This window comes from Ictidomys tridecemlineatus, chromosome 6, assembly GCF_052094955.1.
Source record: "Ictidomys tridecemlineatus isolate mIctTri1 chromosome 6, mIctTri1.hap1, whole genome shotgun sequence".
Classification (NCBI taxonomy): Eukaryota; Metazoa; Chordata; class Mammalia; order Rodentia; family Sciuridae; genus Ictidomys; species Ictidomys tridecemlineatus.
The window spans coordinates 22,775,028-22,794,539 of record NC_135482.1 but is presented as its reverse complement, the minus strand read 5'-3'; the positions used below and the strand labels follow the sequence as shown (position 1 = coordinate 22,794,539).

General features: G+C 34.3%; 2 protein-coding genes and 1 pseudogene across 6 annotated transcripts in view; 2 read left to right on the top strand and 1 right to left on the bottom strand.

The window, feature by feature from the left end:
• Elk3 (ETS transcription factor ELK3) overlaps positions 1-6,887 on the top strand; it is a 62,837-nt gene extending 55,950 nt beyond the window's left edge. Inside the window, exon 5 of the mRNA XM_005324452.4 lies at positions 4,255-6,887. Within this exon, the coding sequence (XP_005324509.1) occupies positions 4,255-4,353 (99 nt within the window). The 3' untranslated portion in view covers positions 4,354-6,887. The remainder of the gene's footprint in view (positions 1-4,254) is intronic.
• A 3,267-nt stretch (positions 6,888-10,154) lies between these two features.
• LOC101966124 (sorting nexin-2 pseudogene) lies at positions 10,155-12,972 on the top strand (annotated as a pseudogene).
• A 4,023-nt stretch (positions 12,973-16,995) lies between these two features.
• Cdk17 (cyclin dependent kinase 17) overlaps positions 16,996-19,512 on the bottom strand; it is a 100,585-nt gene continuing 98,068 nt past the window's right edge. For 3 of the 5 annotated variants that reach the window (XM_078052962.1, XM_078052961.1, XM_021725808.3), the window contains one exon: positions 16,996-19,346. In XM_078052962.1, coding sequence (XP_077909088.1) covers positions 19,231-19,346 — 116 coding nt within the window. In that variant the 3' untranslated portion in view covers positions 16,996-19,230. The remainder of the gene's footprint in view (positions 19,347-19,512) is intronic. The other 2 variants (XM_078052965.1, XM_078052964.1) reach the window with 2 other exon arrangements.

The window sequence follows — 19,512 nt, the reverse complement described above, 5'->3', positions numbered from 1 at the left end:
CCCACTGCATTTAGCACTTAGCATTTTGCCTGTTAATCTGGCAAACTTCAGTAGACTGTGTGCCATCAAGACTGAACTGTATCCTGTTCCCTATGGTGTTTCCCAGCATCTAGCATGTTGCTTGGTTTACAAATGATGCCAGTAATTATCAGTGACTGTCTAAATGAAAAGATGCTAAAAACTCATAAAGAAATGTCAACAAAAGTTGACAAAAAATTTTGAGTTGGTCATTTTGCTTGTCAATATATGCCAAAGTACCTTCTCTGTGTCAGAAGCATAATGTACAAGATGAGATGTAGGGTCTCACTGGAAGAATGATGAGCTAAGGAGAGCCACCACGCCCACTCAGCCCTTTTTATTTTGAGACAGGGTCTTATTAAGTTGCTGAGGCTGGCCTCAAACTTGTGATCCTCTTGCCTCAGCCCTGAGTTACTGGGATTACAACCAAGTCCCACTGCATCTGCTTAGTTAATGCATTTAAAGGCTACTTGCCTATGAGTTTCAATTTTAATTTCACCAAATAGACCAGTTTTTTTCTCTTGGTGCCATTCAAAAGGCAGCCCCGAAAAAACACATTCCAGTTTGAATGGGATGGGTTATATGGCCTTGGGCCCTCTGATTTTGGTTGGATCCATGAAACTAAGGGAAAACAATTTTGTACTTTTAAAAATATTATTCTTCAAATGAAAAGAGTAGTTGAATGTAGCAATTTTTAAAATGGTAAACAAAACATGGTAAGAGGAAGATTTTCTGAAACTAGATATTACAAATGATAAATTTTCAGCATTCAGATTATGATTAAGTCTCTTTTAAACTAATGAAAATCATCTCTTTTCAAAATAACAAACCTCTTTCATGCACGCTATTAATGTATTGGCAAAAAAAAAAAAAAAAAAACCCAGACTCAGCCTACAACAAACTCAAGTGATGCTGGCTGGCAGGTTTCCTGTTGTGATTTTTGCAAAGGTAGGCTGGAATCCTGATAGCTGCCAGAGCTGAGTTTCTGCACACGATCATTCTGTACACTCACTGTTCATTCATGTACAATCATTATAGCAGATATTAAATAATTTCAAAGGAGAAGAAAAGGCACTAGCCAGTCTGGAAGAGGTATGCTTCTAACTTAGAAATACTTCAGTAAAGAGACAAGATGCCAAAGACACTGTGCTAAGTGTTGAATGTCAAGGATGCAGATTTACAAATAAAGTGAAATGTCTTTCAGTTGGATAGTTTGGCATTTTGAAGTTACTTTTCTGTTCTACTCCAACTTTTCAAACAGATTTTTATCAAATTTGAAATGTACCCAGTAGGTACGGATACATGTTGACACCAGGTGGAGCTAGTTAAAATTTTCATTTGAGACTGTGTGCTGAAATTTTTTGTTCAATAAATCTAACCCAGTAAATATTTGCAACGTTCTGCAGCAAGGGCTGAAAGAGCTATACAATGTAAACAGGAAAGTAAACAAACAAAGTGCTGCAGGAACTGAGGGACTGAGTTGTTCTTTGCATCCAGGGACTGGACAGACTCTGAGGAAGAAGTGCTACCTGAGCTGAGTTGGGAGAAGGGACAGGATTTTGATAGAGAGCAAAGCATAGTTTAGAACTTAATTATCTCCTGGGTTTGGATATGGAAAGTATTCTCAGGAGGAGACTCTATGATAGATGAGGTCTGAAAAGGAGGTGTGGGCTTCAATAGTTCCACCTTTTTAATCCGTTGTTACACTGTTAGGTATGATATCCATGTAAAGGAAGAATTCAAGAGAAAGTAGAAAGATCAGGAAGATAGGAGAAAACTATTCTCTACTTCAAATACTAGAAAATTATTCTCTACTTCAAATACTAAAGGGACAGTCATCTTTTAGAACAGAATGGTGGACATAGGAATCAATTTGGAAGACATTTCAGAGGCAAGATTGAGAAGACCTTGAGTTTGGTTTTAGGAGTAAGTAGGTAGTAAATATGAGGAAGAGGCAAAATGATTAAGTAATAACACTTAACAGCTAACATGTATTGAGGGTTTACTGTGTGTCAGACATTCTGGGCCACTCTTCATGGCTTCTCATTTAATGCTATCAGTAGTTCTATTTTAAAGATGAGAAAACTAAGGCAGAGACATTGCTCAGTTTACCCAAGATCACACACTGACAAGTAGCAGAGCCCTGGTCCAAATTTAGTTTGTATCCCTAACCACTACTCTCACTAACTTAGAGCACCAGAGAAGAACAGCTTTCTTGGAAAAGCAGCATTGGCTGGGGACATCTAAAATGGAAATGGTCATCAAATTCAAGTATGGCAGACAGAAGCTTGGTATATGCTGCAACTTAAAAAGGACAGTGATCCCTCTCCACCCCCACAACATATATCCTGTTCTCAGTCAGGACCTGGTCTGCCTTTCTATCAAGCACATTTTCCTTTTGGTTCCTTAAAGCTGCCCCAGGTTATCTCAGGCCAGCCATGCTAAACATCCTTCTGACTCTATAGCGTTGACCTGTTCATTCCTATTCTGTAGATTAAATGCTAAAGGACAGGGAATGGAAGGGAATAAAAATCCAGGGACAAAGATCAGGGGTCCAGATCTAGAGCACTGGGCTCGAGTTTTGTTAGTGGCTTCTGCCAGACATGTGTCCCTGACCTTAGCTACTTTCTGGACCACCAGTAGGATCTCTGCAGTATTCACTGTAACTTGTACTTCTGTAGTAGGAAAGAGCCAATAAAAATGACTAAGAAACACATGAGTATAAAACCAGGCTAATTGAGAACTGTGACAACTGAGTGTACAGAAATAAGAGGGGCAGAAATCAGAGCTCTTTTTTAAAGCAACAGAGAAGACTAATAAAACTACAGGGGATTCTTTTGAAAATATCAACAGGATGGAAAAAACCCCAAAACATAAGATTAACAATAAAAATTTAAGACCTTCTCTCCTTCTGTTGTTCACTCCAAGTCAATGACAACAGTGGTTTGGTTAGGAGCGTAAATATGAGTATAAATATATGTATAGCATTTGAAAACACAATTGAAGTGGATAACATTTTAGAAAAAATTAAAATTCCAAAGTACCAGGAAAGAAACAGAACTGTGAATATACCAATAACTATCAAAGAAACTGAAACAGTAATTAGACATCCCCTAACCCCTGCCAAAATAAGAAGTTGGGCAATTTAGTACAGAAAAATTCCAGTCAGAGCTTAAAATTAGCTGGTGCTGCTTATTAGTTGTGACCTTTAGGTAATCAGAACTTTAACTGTTTTCTCATTTGTAAAATGGAGATAACAAAACTTACTTCATAGCCCGTAGGTATCAAATGAAATGACAGCCCTTGATAAGCAAGAAGGCACAGGCGTAAATAAGTTACCGAAATAGTATGAACATTGCAAAAATATATTTACTTGTTCTACAAATATTTGTTGTACTTCCAATAGGTGCCAGGCTCTGTAGTTTGACATTTAGTTTTGAAGTTTAATATTTAAACTTACTCTGGACTAAATAGGAATTAAGCTTCAAGGAAGTATAGGAAATCATTTTGACACATATCACCCTAGGCAATAAAACATCTAGGTGCAGACAGTCAAGTATTGGAGGCCTTCTCGTCTGCTTGTTCAGTTGGAAGCATAGATGATGCATTTGCTTCAGACCTGACACTTGTCACTACAACATATACCTTTACCCTGCTATTTATCATCTTAGTTGCTTAGCAGTACAGAAATTAACTTTATACTGTTCTTTCCTTATGAGTCATCTTTCTAATAAGTTTGATATTATTTATCAAAGAAAATACTTTTCCAACTCTATATTTCTTCTAAATCTTTCAAGGTAAATATTTTTAAGTTACTGAGAAACATCTTCGTAGTACTCTGAAAAGCAGATGACAAATTCCAAAATGTATTATTAGAAATTCCTGATTTATAAAGTCTGTTTAAAAAAAAAGTTTCTCAATATTTAAAGCAGATTGGCATTCCTAGATAACTTGGAACCTTTTAAAAATATTTGAATATGCTTTAGCAACATCTAATTTATGTACTTTTTTCTAGTAGCCTATCGTTTTCTGGGACTTATTCTTCTTTGTTCTAGGTAATCTTGCAATTGTCATCTTTAAATTATTCTATAAAATAGATTGGCAATTGCTCCATTACAGGGGTGATGAGAGAACTGAACTACTGTGGTCTGTTTGGAAATGTAAGGAACCCAAGTTTTTCCTGGTGATATGTAATAATTATTCAATTTTTTTTTTCTTTGTGTATGTGCCCTGCAGTTCCCCACACTGCTTAACAGCCACATGCCAGTGCCAATCCCCAGTCTGGACAGAGCTGCTTCTCCAGTACTGCTTTCTTCAAGCTCTCAGAAATCCTGATGATGTCTGGCTACAACTAAGAACTCATTAACTGATCAAATTGTCCCCATGGGCTAGTTTACCTGTGTCATGAGAAGGACTTCGTGAAACCCTCTGTTAATTTGGTTTGCACTTTTCATATCATGGATAGTCTACATTTATGTTAGCATTTAAAAAACTTTTTTATATATTCAAGTATATATGGAAATCTGTTTTGCATTAAGTGAATTTTAATGTTTTTGTTTTTATATCCTCTTAGCTCTTAAGTGTTGAGCACTGTTGACAGTGAAGAACTTAATGTTTTCAATATAACTAATAAGGATGTGAACCTTTTTTTCTCCTTAATTCTGCGTATGCTGAACTGTGCTTATATTCACACTATAACCAGCTGTGCCTTCCTTTGCATTTAGTTTTATGTAAATGATTTATATATTTTTTAGTATTAAGAGAAAATGTTTGAAAGACAAAAATTACTATCAAACAGCTCTTTAGTAGAATTTCATTATTTTTCACAAGTAGGCAAAAATATGAAAGCATATTCGTATCACTTTTTCCTTTTTGCTTTCAGTTGTATGAGAATTGCCTTAGAATCTTTTGAATTGAAATTCAGTAAATGTAATGTCCAAGTAACATTTTTATAAAAATAAACTAAGCCATATTTAGACAATAAACATTCATAAAAGAAAATGTTCTAAAGTGCATTTTTTAAACTTTGAAGCCTCTTAGATGTCCATAATGTCTTTTCTCCTCCCTAACAAAAATCTGAAATGGAAAAAGTTACCAGTCCATATCATCTAAACTACTATAGTATTTCTTAGGTTAGCGTATTCTAATTTCAAAAGATTAGCCCTGGTTCTTCCAAGAGAAAAATCACATCCACACGATATATTTACTCTATTAATAGGAATTAGGGTTTCTCTAAATACCTGGAACCTAATTAACATTTTGAAAGCAGCTCACTGGTGCCAACTTAAACAACAAAGAAGCAATTTTGTAAAACCTTCATAAGGACAGATATTCACAATTTTTGATGGATCAAAAAATGTACTATAACAGAAATACAGTACTATAGGTATTGAAGGCATTGCTTGTGGAAACTGAGACATAGGATAAACTGCTTTGTATTTTACTTTTTATGGTGAGAATGGAAGAAAACTTGACAAAATTCTTCAGGAATCTCATCACTGTGGAACTAACTGAAGATATAACACAGAAATTCTTTTGTGTAGTATAGTTTAGAACAGTGATAAAAGAAACATTTTCTGTTCTATTAAAAAGAAAAAAATCAGTAGGCACCATTCCAGAGGCACCACACCTATGCACAAAGCAGGAATGTTCCAAAGTAGATAACAGAACTAGAAAGTGCCATTTAAAATTAGGTTAACTGTAATCCTTAACTAAAAAGTAACAGAAACCAACTTAAAATGTGACTAAATAGCTGATCCAAACCAGGCGTTAAATGGCAGGGATTGTGAAGATTAAACAATAAACTATGAAAACACATTCTTGAATTTTTAAAAACTGAAATTATGTTAGAAATTCAGATTTTCAATTGGAATGGAGCTTCTCTATATTATGTGGAGACATATGCTTTTATGGGAAAAACTCAATCACTCCAATGAGCCTCTAACTATAAAGTAATGGTACTGGCTCCAAACTACAAATAAACACTACTGTCACTCCCTCATAGGCTAATTCTTTACTAAAATAAGAGGAGCTGGTTCAGGGAACTGATAATTACTGAAAGAAAAAAGTGTGAGCTAGAAGAGTTAAAAGGGTCTTTGAGAATGCTTTCCTCCACGGCTTTCTAGATCAGGACAGGTATGCAAGAGAAGCTGAGAGTTGCCTGGGGCCACCAAACTCATTCAAAGTGGAACAGTGAATTGGTGTTACAATTTCATTTCAGCAAGGCCTATCTTTAAGTAACTGGTCCAAAACTATGTTAAGTAAAGAAACAGCATTAAAAAATTGTAAAATAAAATAATATATATAAAATGTAAGATTCTTGTAGAGAAACTAAAAGAAGTCATTGTGCAATAATTTCAACCAAAAAACATTAACATACTTTTTAATTAACATACTTTTGAAATTAAATGCTGATTGGAAATATTAAAATGGCCAGAAATCTGATTCCTGGTATTTTTCCTGCTCCAAATACTGTGTTTAACTATACTTTAGATCCATTTACTAGAAATGGGAAGATAATTTTTGACGGATCAGAATGCTCTAATGCAGGGAGAACTATAGATATGAAAGAATAACTCTCAGAGTGCTGCCTCATGCTGTGTGTGTGTGTTCATAAATAAATACTTTATCAAAAAACAGTTTCCAAAGAATATTAAATCCCATCCCACCTACCTACCCCGCATCTTTTTAATGTTTACTTGATCAGTGTTAAACTGCTATGGCTAAAGTTTGTTAGAACTATACAACCTGAACACTGGTCTCTTTGTACACATCTTTTCTATGATTGCAAATCTTCATTCACTTTCATATATGTATCATTTTTACTGTAATATTATTTTTGTTGAATAAATACTTTGTGATAAAAGGTATTCAGAGGTAGTGGGTTGGTTTTCTTTCATTTACTTGCAACAACCCAAACTTCAATTTTTCCATATGGAAGCAAGTTGGTAAATCTATCTTGTTACCTACCTTTAAATATGGCACATCAAAAAATACTTTAAATACAGTTACATAAAGAAGTATATATATTAAAGTTGAATTTGGGAGAGTGGAATGGGTTTGAAAAATGGTCCCCTGATCTTTTAAATCTTAAATTCTACTAATTGCTCTGTATTGAGAAGGAAAAGGTGATGAAGGAGGGAAAAAAAACCTAACCATTGTTCTTCTTTTAGACTACTTTTTTGATAAAGGAGAATGTGAACTGCTAGGTTTGATGAAAGAGGTTATTATTCTACCCAGTCTCACTTCCAAGCTGACCTACCTATGGTTTTCATGGGTGAGTTAAAAAATGTCTCCATCTGTGTCTGACATGGGAAGACTGGTGTGCATGCAGGGAAGGAGAGGCAGGGGAAAATAATAGATTAAGGGAGACCTAGACTGACATGTTTAGTATATCTATTGTGCCAAAAAGGGTCACAAAACTCCTAGCTATACATTTTATAACATATTCTTTAGGTAGAGTAGGAAATCATTCACTCGACAAACATTTGAAAATGGTTACAGGTACCTTTTCTCAAAAAGGGAACAGATTTGTTTAGCCGTTTATATATAAAATAGTTCAACTCAGATCTACAAAATGCCCTTTTATGTTTAAATATCCACAGGCACCTCTCCTCCACACGCACACTCCCTTCCCTAAGGTTAACTGGGACTTTATGGCCCTGCCCACAGGGTTCACACTGAAGAACACACACCATGGTCATCTGGGACCCTCTCCCAGATGAGTCAGGTCCCTAAGACTTACCTTAAGACTTACTTTTATTTCACTAGATGACATAATTTCAATTAATGTCAGCAACTATTTATAAGCTACTTATGATGTACAAGCATTGTTCTAAGCTTTTTACAGGGCTTACTTTATTCGTTCTCCCAACAACCCTAGGAGGGAACTACTATCACATACCACTCTACAGATGAAGAAAGGGAGGCCCCAGAGTGGTTTCCTAACTGCTTCAGGGACACTGAGTTGGCTAGATTTCAAAACTTGCATTTTGATTACAGACACCATTATCTTAACCAGTACATACTTCAAAAGAATTTAAACTTACAATCTACATCTTTGCACAGAACCTTACCTGACATATATAAATCTTAAACATATTTGCTATATATTGTTTTCTGTGAGAGCAGATTATTGGTCATTATAAAGCTGGCCCTACCTAGACTTCTCCCATACTGACTTTATTTCCAGTCCTGTGTTCCCAGCGGTGAGTGTGTGCTGAGGAATATGTTGATTATGGGTTAGTTCTTAAGTTTCTAAAGTCACATATTTCAGCCTGTTAGGATGAAGTTTATCTTCTAATTCTAACCAATTTTTGACTGCTGTATTTGTTTTTGGTTATATCAGATAGAGGAGGTAAGACCAAGTTAATTTAACTGACAAATTTTACTTACAACCCAGATTTCTTCATATAGGTGTATCTTTATTCAATCAACAAATGCTACTATTTTCCTAATATGTATCAGGTACTAGGGACAGAGGTGAGTGAGACATAATATATTTTCCTTCATGGGACTTACTACTTAAATGAGGGAAATAAAATATGATTAGTGTTACACAGGATTAAGTATGAGAAGGCTAATGGAAATAAAGGTAGTAAAACAGCAGGGTATATAATAACCCAGTCTATGACAGAATAGGGAATGGGTCTGGGAAGGCCTTCTGGAAGAAATAATCAGATTGAGACCTGAAGAATGAGAGAGTGGCCAAGAGAAGGACAGAAGCAAAGAACAAGCAGAGAAAAGAGAAAGGTTAAAGAACAGGTGAGAGAAGAAACATTTTAGGAACACAAAAAACTGTTGGATTTACCTTTACAGAGAACAGCCTATAAATCATCATCACATGAGATAATAATGTAGAATTAGTAGCAACACAGTATAAATTCAAAGGAAGTAGGGAGCTTCCAGATAATGGTAGAGTAATGAAAGAATGATTGGCTAGGAGTCTGTAGAAGAGCAAGATGGCTGGAGCGGGCCCAAAGCAATCTCTTGCTGATTTTCAGAGTTTCTAGAAAAACTACATACAAACATCATCCAGAGATGATGTAGACATAAAATTAACCCTTGACATATCAGCCAATTATTATTTGACAACCTTTGCTGTATACATATACAAGGAAGGAAACAAGATGAAAGCTATATGAATGGAACTAGTGTCAATACAGCTGGGGGAAATGACTGAAGCTTTTGTGGCTCTTTTAATCAGCACTGTTCCAGGAAAGACTCAAGAGTACTGCAAAAGTCCCAAGTCTGGAGTCACTCAAATTCCATATTCCAACCAGAGTCCAATGAAGCCATCCTTTTCTAAACATCCAAGACTGTTGGCAGATGCCAAGCTTTCCTTAGTTCATTTTTATGATATGTCCATGCATCTCTACTGCAGTAGGGCTAAGGTGGAAGAAGCAATGGGAACAGCCATCTTTATTCCTATCTCAGTCCCTCCTATTTATCTCTCTGCCTCCCTCTCACAACTGTGCACCTGTACATCTAGCCCCTACATATAATCTCTGAAGTAGTAACATGCTGGAAATGTATTTTTTCCAGTAAGTTAATTTTCCCATTTCTCTTAGAAGCCACTAATGAAAGGTCTTCCCCAACATCAAAGATAAAAAATTCAAGCAGCTTTATAATCACTAGCTTGGTCACAGTCTTTCTGTATTAGTCTGACAGAAAAATGGTGAGTTCAGTGGTTTCTAGATCAGTGATGGAAATTTTTGATTTCAGCTAGGAATGATGCTGAAGGAAATTCCTATCTAACTAAACCCCAGAATCTAAGCTCACTATTAGAAAGTAAGTTCCAGATGTAAACTGAATAGAAAAGAGGAGAAAACACTGTAATGTTCCTTAAGTCTAAAGTAATGCACTAAAACCTTTGGAGATTGCAAGTTTGCTATATATATTTGCTAATATATATTGCAATAACAATTTTCTCAGCCTGCTAATGAGCTTCTATTGCCTCTTACCATTTTGATATGGATGACCCTGTCAATGAAAAAGAAAATCCATTTAAGAATCTAGATTAGAATATTTAAAAAACAGAACCAGTGACATTAGAAATAATAAAAGGATAAATCTTTAAACCACGGAAACTGAAAATAACTAAAAAATACACAGAAAAGAAGCAGAGAACCAAAATGGTATACTACAAAAAAAAATAAAAAATAAAAATTAACTGCCAAACAAGGTAGTATCAGAGGATTCAAAGCACCAAAGCCATCTGCGACAAAATAAATAGCTAATTGGCAGAACTAAGTCCTTCCTTATCAGTAATTATTTAAATGTAAATTTCACAGTCTCTGATTAAAAGGCAAAGATTGTAAGGATGATTAAAAAATAGTGTATCAATACACTATGCACAAGAGACTCACTTTAGATACAAACACACACAAAGAGGTTGAAAGTAAAAGAACAGAAAAAGATATTCCAACCAAATAGTAACCAAAAGTGGAATAGGGTGGCCATATTTTTGTCAGGAAAAAAAATAGACTAAGAAAAGTTACAGAAGATGAAGGACCTTATGTATTGATAAAAGTTCAATGTATTAAGAAGATAGTTCTATGAACATATGTGCACCCAATATCATAACCCCCAAATATATGAAGTAAACACTGACAGACATGAAAGGAGAAATAGTCATATAATAGTTGGATATTTCAATAGTCCACTTTCAATAATGGGTAGAATAGCCATGTAGAAGATCAATAAATAAACAGACAAACTGAACACTATTAATCAAAAGAGACATGTACAAAACATTCTACCCAACAACACTCTTCTCAGAATGAGACATTTTTCTTAAGTTCACACAAAATATTCTCCAGAACATACCATGTTAGGTCACAAAATGAATATATATTTTTGAAAAATTGAAATCATGCAAATGTCTTTCCTGTCACAATGGAATAAAACTAGAAATCAATAAAGAAAAAAAAAAGGAAAACTCACAAATACATGGAAATTAAGCAACATACTCTTAACCAGGAATTATAGAAGAAATCATAGCAGATATGAGAAAATTCTTTTGGTCAAATAAAAAAAACACCACAATGTATTTATACCTATGGAATAGTCTGAAAACAGTGGTAGGAGGAAAATTATAGCTTCAAATATCTACACTCAAAGAGAAAAACATCAAATAAACCACCTAACTATACATTTCAAAGAAAAAGAAACAACTAAACCCAAAGCTAGCAAAAGGAAGAAAATAATAAACAGTACTAAAAAAGGCAGTTGTTTGGGCAAGTGAAGATGACAGACAAGAGGGAGCCTCCTCCTCTGAGGAACAGGAAACCCACTGACTTTGAGCTGAAGGATGGAGAAGACTTGTTCACCAGCACTGTCTCCCTGCTAGAGTCAAGCCCATCATCTCCAAAACCAGCTAGTCTTCCTGCAGAAGATATTAGGGTAAACTCCAACAGCCCAAAACCTGAAGAAGTTATACTAGATGACGACAGAGAAGACCTTAAAAAAAAAAATATATATATATATATATATGTATATTTTTAATTGTAGATGGACAAATATCTTTATTTTGTTTATTTATTTTTATGTGGTGCTGAGGATTGAACCCAGGACTCTGCACATGCTAGGCAAGCATTCTACTGCTGAGCCACAACCTCAGCCCCATTAAATCTTTTTATATAAGCCACAGAAGAAGTTTCTTTGGACAACCGAGAAAGGGAAACTATCCTCTTCTCAGAATCTTCTCATGCAGTCACACATGTCACCCCTACTATACTCATTGCTCCTAGAATTGAATCAAAGAGTATGTCTGCTCCTGTGATCTCAATAGAGCCAGGGAGGAGATTGAAGCAGCAGCAAATGGACATATTTTTGATATAGATACTGGGTGTGTCAGATCCAGAGAAAGTTGGTGATGGCATAAATGCTTATATGGCATATAGAGTAACAACAAAAACTTCTCTTTCCATGTTAGTAAGAGTGAATTTTCAGTTAAAAGAAGATTCAGTGACTTTCTTGGTTTGTATAGCAAATTAGTTAAAGTATTTACATGTTGTTTATATTGTGCCACCTGCTCTGGAGAAGAACATAGTAGGTATGATCAAGGTTAAAGTATATGATGAAGATTCATCATCCACAGAGTCTGCAGAAAAACGGAGAGCAGCTCTAGAATGGTATCTTCAAAGTAAAACATCGAACTTTACTATAGGATCCTGATTTAAGGTACTTCTTGGAAAGTTCAGAGCTGTCCAGAGCAGTTAATACATAGGCTCTAAGTGAAGCAGAAATATTGAGGATGATGAACTAGGCTGCCATCTCTGTCAACAAAATGACAATCAGGATGAATGAATTGGATGCATGGTTTGAAGAAAAGCAGTGGCAATTTGAGAATCAAGACCAGCAACTTAGGAAACTTCATGCCAGTGTTGAAGCCTTAGTCTGTCAGAGAAAATAACTTTCAGCCAACACAGCTGCCATTGCTAAAAGTGCTGCCATGTTAGGTAATTTTGAAGATCATACTGCTTTATCTAGAGCTTTGTCTCAGCTTGCAGAGGTTGAGGAAAAGAACAAGCTTTTGCTGACTTTTATATGTTTTCAGAACTACTTAGTGACTATTTCGTCTTGTTGCTGCAGTGAAAGTCATGTTTGACCATCAAATTGCAGTGCTGGCAAAAATGGTAAGATGCTCAGATTACTTTGCTGAAAAAAATGTGAAACGGAGGCAAAAATGATGGTTGCTAACAAACCAGATAAAATACAGCAAGCTAAAAACGAAATATGAGAGTAGAAGGCAAAAGTACAAGGGGAAAGAGATTTTGAACAGATCTCTAAAACAGATTTGAGAAAGAATGAGAGAGGGATTTTAAAACTGTTATCAAGTACTTAGAATCCTTAGTACAAACACAGCAGCAACAGCTGATAAAATACTGGGAAGCATTAGTGAGTGAAGAGAAACTGAAATCCTTATATATTATTACTGGGAATATAAAATAGTACAGATTCTTCCAAAGCCATTGACTAGCAATAAGATGATTCCTGTTAAGATGACATTGGATGTTTGTTGCAGTTATTCTGAATTCCACAGTAAAATCTTTTAAAACCATCTAACTAAACCACTATATATTTTACAAATTTTTTAAAAAGTACTGATAAAGAAGAGAGAGTCAACAAAACCAAAAGTTGGTTCTTTTTATTAGATCAACAAAAGTGATAAAACTAAATTGGACCCATGGGGAAAAAAGATTCAAATTACTAAAATTAGAAATGAAAGAGACACATTACTGCTGAATGTACAGAAATAAAAGAATGAGGGGAGAATACCATGAACAACTGTATACCAACAAGTTTGGATAACAAAGATAAAATGGATAAATTCCTAGAAACACACAAACTACCAAAACTGATTGAAGAAGAGATAAACATCTGAAAAGAACTATTACAAGAAAGGGGATTATTGGCAGAACACCCCATAAAGAAAAGACTAGAACCAGATCACTTCACTGATATTCTAACAGATATTTAAAGAATTAATGCAAACCCTCAAACTATTCCAAAAAATTGGAGAGAACAGTTCATTCTATAATGCCAGCAATACCCTGATATCAAAGCTAGACAGATTCTACAAGAAAAGAAAGCTACAGGTCATAACCCTTGTAAAGAAAGGCAAAAATCCTCAACAAAAATAACAAATTGAATTTAACAGCATGTCAAAAGCATTACAAGCCCAATCACATTACATTCCCAATCCAAAAACCTAAAATGATTTGAAATCTGAAACTTTTTGAGCAATGATGCTACAAAGATTTTGGATTTCAAAGCATTTCAGATATCCAACTTTTGGATTAAGGAGGATCAACTAGTAAAGCTTACACAAATATTCCAAAATTCATACAGCTCTGAAATCTGAAACACTTGCATCCTGAGCATTTTCATATGGGATACTCAACTCGTATATATTACAACCAAGTGGGACTTTCTCCAGGAATGCAAGAGTGGTTTAACATATGAAAATCAATCAATTAAAAAATCAATTAATAAACAGTTAAGAAAACATGATCATTTCAACTGAAAAAGCCCAATACTCTTTCACAATAAAAATATTCAGCACACTAGGAACAGAAGGAAACTTTCTCAACCTTTTAAAGGCCACATACAGAAAGCCACAGCTAATGGCACAATCAATGATGAAAAGTGAAACCTTTTTTCCTAAGATGAGGAACAAGTCAAAGACATCCTCTTTTTTAAGTCCTAGACAAGAAAAAGAAAAGGAATCCACATTAGAAAGTAAGAAGTTAACCATCTCTTCTTGCAGATGACATAATTTTCAATGTACCAAACCCTAAAGAATCCACAAAGTCTGTTAATAAACAAATATAGCAAAATTGGAAGATAAAAAATCAAAACACAAGAAAATCGTATTTCTATATGTGAGCAATAAAAAATTCCAAAAACAAATTAAGAAAACAATTCCACCTACAATAGCATCAAAACCAATAAAATACTTAGGACTAAATTTAATCAATGAGACAGAAGACTTGTTCACTAAAACTGTATAATGTTGCTCAAAGAAACCAACCTAAACAAATGTAAAGATAGCACATGTTCATGGCCTGGAAAACTTAACATTGTTAAGATAATAGTACCCAAATACTACAGATTCAAATTCAGTGCAATCCTTATCATAATCCCAATGGTATTTTCTGTCATTTTTACTATGAAAGGATAGACAGAAAATTTCATTCCAATATTCATTTTGAATTTCAAGGGACCTAGGATAACTAAAACAATCCTGAAAAAGAAGAACAAATTCAGAGAATCCATACTTCCTGATTTCAAAACTTACTAACAGGCTGGTGAAATAAAAACTCTGGTACTATCTGTATGGACAAACATACAGACACACAGACTAATGAAATAGAACTGAGAGCCCATAAATAAACCCTTACATCCACGGTCTACTATTTTTTGACAAGGGTGTTTAAAATCATTCAATGGAAAAGGACAGTCTTCTCAGCAAATGGTTATGGAAAAAAAATCCCAATGACTTGGGAGGCTGAGACAGGAGGATGGTGAGTTCAAAGCCAGCCTCAGAAGCTTAGTAAGGTCCTAAGCAACTCAGAGAGACCCTGTCTTTAAGATATAAAAAAGGGGCTGGGGATGAGGCTCAGCGGTAAAGTGCCCTGGGTTCAATTCCTAGTTACCCCCCCGCAAAAAAAGGTGCACCCTAACTTTATACACATACAAAATGGATTAAGACCCTAAATATAAGAGCTAAAAATATAAACACCTTAAAAGAAAATATAGGGTTAAATATTTATGATCTGGGGAAACTGGTAATAAGTTCTTAAATATGGCACCAAAATCATAGGCAAAAATTTTAAAAAATTAGACTTCTTTAAAATTAACTTTTGTGCATCACTAGGGTACCTTCAAGAAAGTGAAAGAAACCCCCAGAATAAGAGGAAATAATTACAAGTAACATAACTTGTAATGTTATGATGTCCCGAATCCATAAAGAATTCTAACAACTCAACAACAAAGATAACCCTACTTTTAAAATAGCTTAAGTATTTAAACATACTTCTTTAAAACATATATACAAATGGCCAAAAACACATGAAAAGATGCTCAACATCATTAATCATTAGGTAAATGTAAGTTACAATGGGATACTACCTCACACCTATCAGAATGAATATAATAATAAAAAGGGACAATGACAAGTATTAGTGAGGATGAAGAGAAAATGAAATCCTTATATATTATTACTGGGAATATAAAATAGTACAGATTCTACAGAAAACAGTCTGGCAACTCCACAAAAAATTAAATATAGAATTTTATTCCACTTCTGGGTATATGTATTATACCCCAAAGAATTTAAAACAGGAACTTGAACAGATGTTTGTACACCAATGTTCATATCAGCATTATCCACAATAGCTAAAAGGCAATGTCCATCAATAGATGAATGGATAAAGAAAATGAATATACTCATAATAGAGTATTATTCAATCACAAAAAGAAATGAAGTTTGGATTTATGCTTAACGTGGATGAACCATAAAAACATGCCAAAAGAAATAAGCCAGACATCAAAAGACAATTATGGTATGATTCCTCTTAAACTATCTAAAATAAGCAAAGTCATAGAAAAAGAAAGTAGACTAAAGTTATTAGGGCTGGGGACGGAGGGCCGGGGGTTAAAAATGACTTCAATTTTTCTTGGGATGATGAAAAATTATGGAAATAACGATAAATGTTGTACAACTTTGTGAATGTAATTAATGCCATTGAATTGTACACTTGCTAGCTATTAAAATATTGCCACTTAAACATCATAAAAATGTAAAGAAAAATACCTATATGAATTGTTCTAATTCAAAAAGATAGATAACTATAGCATGATAATAAATAGTGTTTCAAACCTAAGTTGATAAAACATCAGAGTATAGCCACTCTATTCACCTAGAGTGATAGATTCAGTGTGTGTTACCAACACAACTTGGAAAGGATACAGAGGAGACCTTTTCTCTTACCTTTTAGAACCTTGTCAGTTTAAGAGGATTCACAAGTATTAAAGGTTCAATATTTCTGAGTTTGAATTCTCTTCACAGCAGTTTTCAGGACCTGAATGATGTTCAAGTACCAATAAATAATAACAACAACCCCACAAACACTTGTTTGATTGCCAAATTCCTCAGCAAAGTGAAGAAACATCCCTACAACTTCCAATGACCAAGAATTTTATGTAATAACTGGATGTATTTCTTCACCTTTAGTATGTAAGATTCAAACACAGATAACCATAGGCCAAAACTGCAACAAACCAAATATATATCCTATGAAATGGAAAATTTCAGAGTGCTGTTATATAAAATTACAGTAGAGATTATGCCAGCACTAATATAAAGCAGCTATCTCTTTTGGCAACGAGACTTCATGATCTTACAAAGGAACCATTGAAGAAAATGATCTGACTTTGCACAAATTTCTTCCCAAAGAAAAAAACTGTGACTCAACAAAATCACATTTTATACAACATGGAGATTTTGTTATTACAAATTTCAAAACAAAATGGAGGAATTTCCACATAATATTTATAACCTGCAAAGTACAATATTAATACATGTCTGTCAGTTAGAAATAACAGCAGTTTGTTAGGCTACAGGGTTTAACATAAAACCATTTTACAAATGTGAAAAGCAGTAGTGGTCCAATATTTACCATTACACATGAAATCTGTTTCTTCCAGAAAAATTTTTTAAATGAAAATTTCAGTATCATAAAATATTAAAATAACAACCCCAAACATGCCACAATCACTATTCACAAATAAAGTTAAAATGAAATATACAAAACTCACTTAATACTGTTAAATAACAACAATAAACTACAAGATTTCCTGAACAGAAATGGTAGGACCCCTGAATGTTTTACAGTGAATGTCAGGAAAAAATTAAGTTATGACTATTTTCATGATATATAAGGCAAAATTTACATGACCATTTCAAAATATACCAATTAAGATTTAGTTTGTAAGATGCAATAAACAATAGTCCTTAAAAGTGAACACAGAGGTTTAAAAACACTGTTACCAACACCAAAATGTGTTTATGATGTTCAAGGAGATGCATAATTAAAACTGTAATATTTAATATCTCTGATAAACAGATAATTCCTTTCAATGCTTTTTGTCACAATCCTCCAAGTTCTCATTTCTCTCAATTGTTATTTCTCATGGCTCATTTCAAAGACATATTACAATATTTAGCTGATTCCAAGTGAATGTTATTGAAACACACAGCCCCCAAATGAAAAAAATTGTTCCCCAGTGAAGTATCCATCCTTGTTTCTAATAAATGTATTTAAGAAAATGAACAATACCTTTCATCTCAGAATAGACTTATGTGGTTAAGTTTTAACTAAAATTAAAGCACAATGTAAAACAGTTAAGTATATTAGTATATAAATATCCAGTAATATGTAGTAGACATTTCTAAAATGAGAAATAGATAAAATAAATAATTTTGGTGCTTTAATTTATTGGTATTTAATGTAAAACCCCCAAAATATCAGGTATTCACTTGATTGAATCAACTTCTGTCACATGCTCTCCTAAACATAATGTGCTTATCAATCTCTTAGCTACTCTATTTGCCAATGTTCTGTAAGAAATTATGTAGCACAAACTTAAGAATGTTCAACATGGCTCACTTATTTTACTGTTAAGCAAAGCTAAATTTACATTCCAGGAAACACTGCAGTTTAATTTTAAAAACAAAAAATGCAGCAGTAAAACAACTTGTGAGGAGAAACAGATGCATTCACATATAATAAAGCCACTGCAACTTCTTCAGGCATTCAACTGTTGTGTTAAATAAACAGACAGTAGTTATTTAGCAGCAATGATTCCGCAATAAATAATGCACTGTGTTTCTCAGTCCTGCACAAAAATTGCAGCTACAGTTACATCAATAGCTGTAACCTACTGGCTCTAATGGCAGAGAAGACCTTAAAACCGACTGTACAAAAAAATTGTCACACTGTGACAACAAATATAAAAAACAATCTGTAGGTCTGAAATAAAAAGACTCCACTGTGAAGAGGACAGTGTAGACATACGGAGATTCCAAGTCCACCAAAAGAAAAAAATTGCCTTCAGATCTGAGTCCTTGATTGGTAAGAAAGGCTGGGGGCTGGGCTTGAAACCATGTTATCAGACTTAAAAGAGCATGCTCTGTCTTCTGTTCTTCCCATGTCCTAAAATATAAAGTCATTTTATGAGGCAGTTCAAGGTTCAGTTTTATCTCACATACAGTATTTGGTGACTCTAAGAAGTTAATATTCCCACCAGCAAAAGCTAATATTCCATGGTAAGAGTGATCAGCACTGTCTTAAATGACCCTTTTGTTGACGGGGGTCAGTCTACAGCTTCTATGCTTCGAAGTGATGAACCTGATGACTAGGAGAGCACTAGATGTGTCTTCTGCCTCAGGTACAGGGATGGCGTGTGCAGTGATCAAGCCAGGTCACTTGTAAAAGGTCTTGTGCCATCTGCAGCTTTCAGGATCCCTGACTTGACTGAGTCAGATTTCTCTCTGAAGATTTACTGAGCTGCCCACATCATACAGAAAAGTGAGTACGTGCAATGCTAAACATACACAGTTGTGGAATGCACTGTACATTGGTTTTTACATCAATAATTTTACTGATCAATTTATAAACCAAAAACTTGGTTCCACACAAAAATTCATGATCGACATGTGAAATGGTTTATGACAAACACACCTGTCTCTGGGTAAGAAGAATTTCGAAAACCGGGGTCCTTTTGCAACTGAATCTCTTTCAAACTGAATATTGACACGCCTAAAATATACAGACAAAAGTCATTAGATGAAGGTCAACATTATTAGAAACATATACAATCCAGCCATAGAAAAGTGTTTGAAAACTATATAGTGATTCCACTACATTTGAAATATTTATATTTCAAATCAAATCCAATAAACATTTATACTGCACTTACTATAAC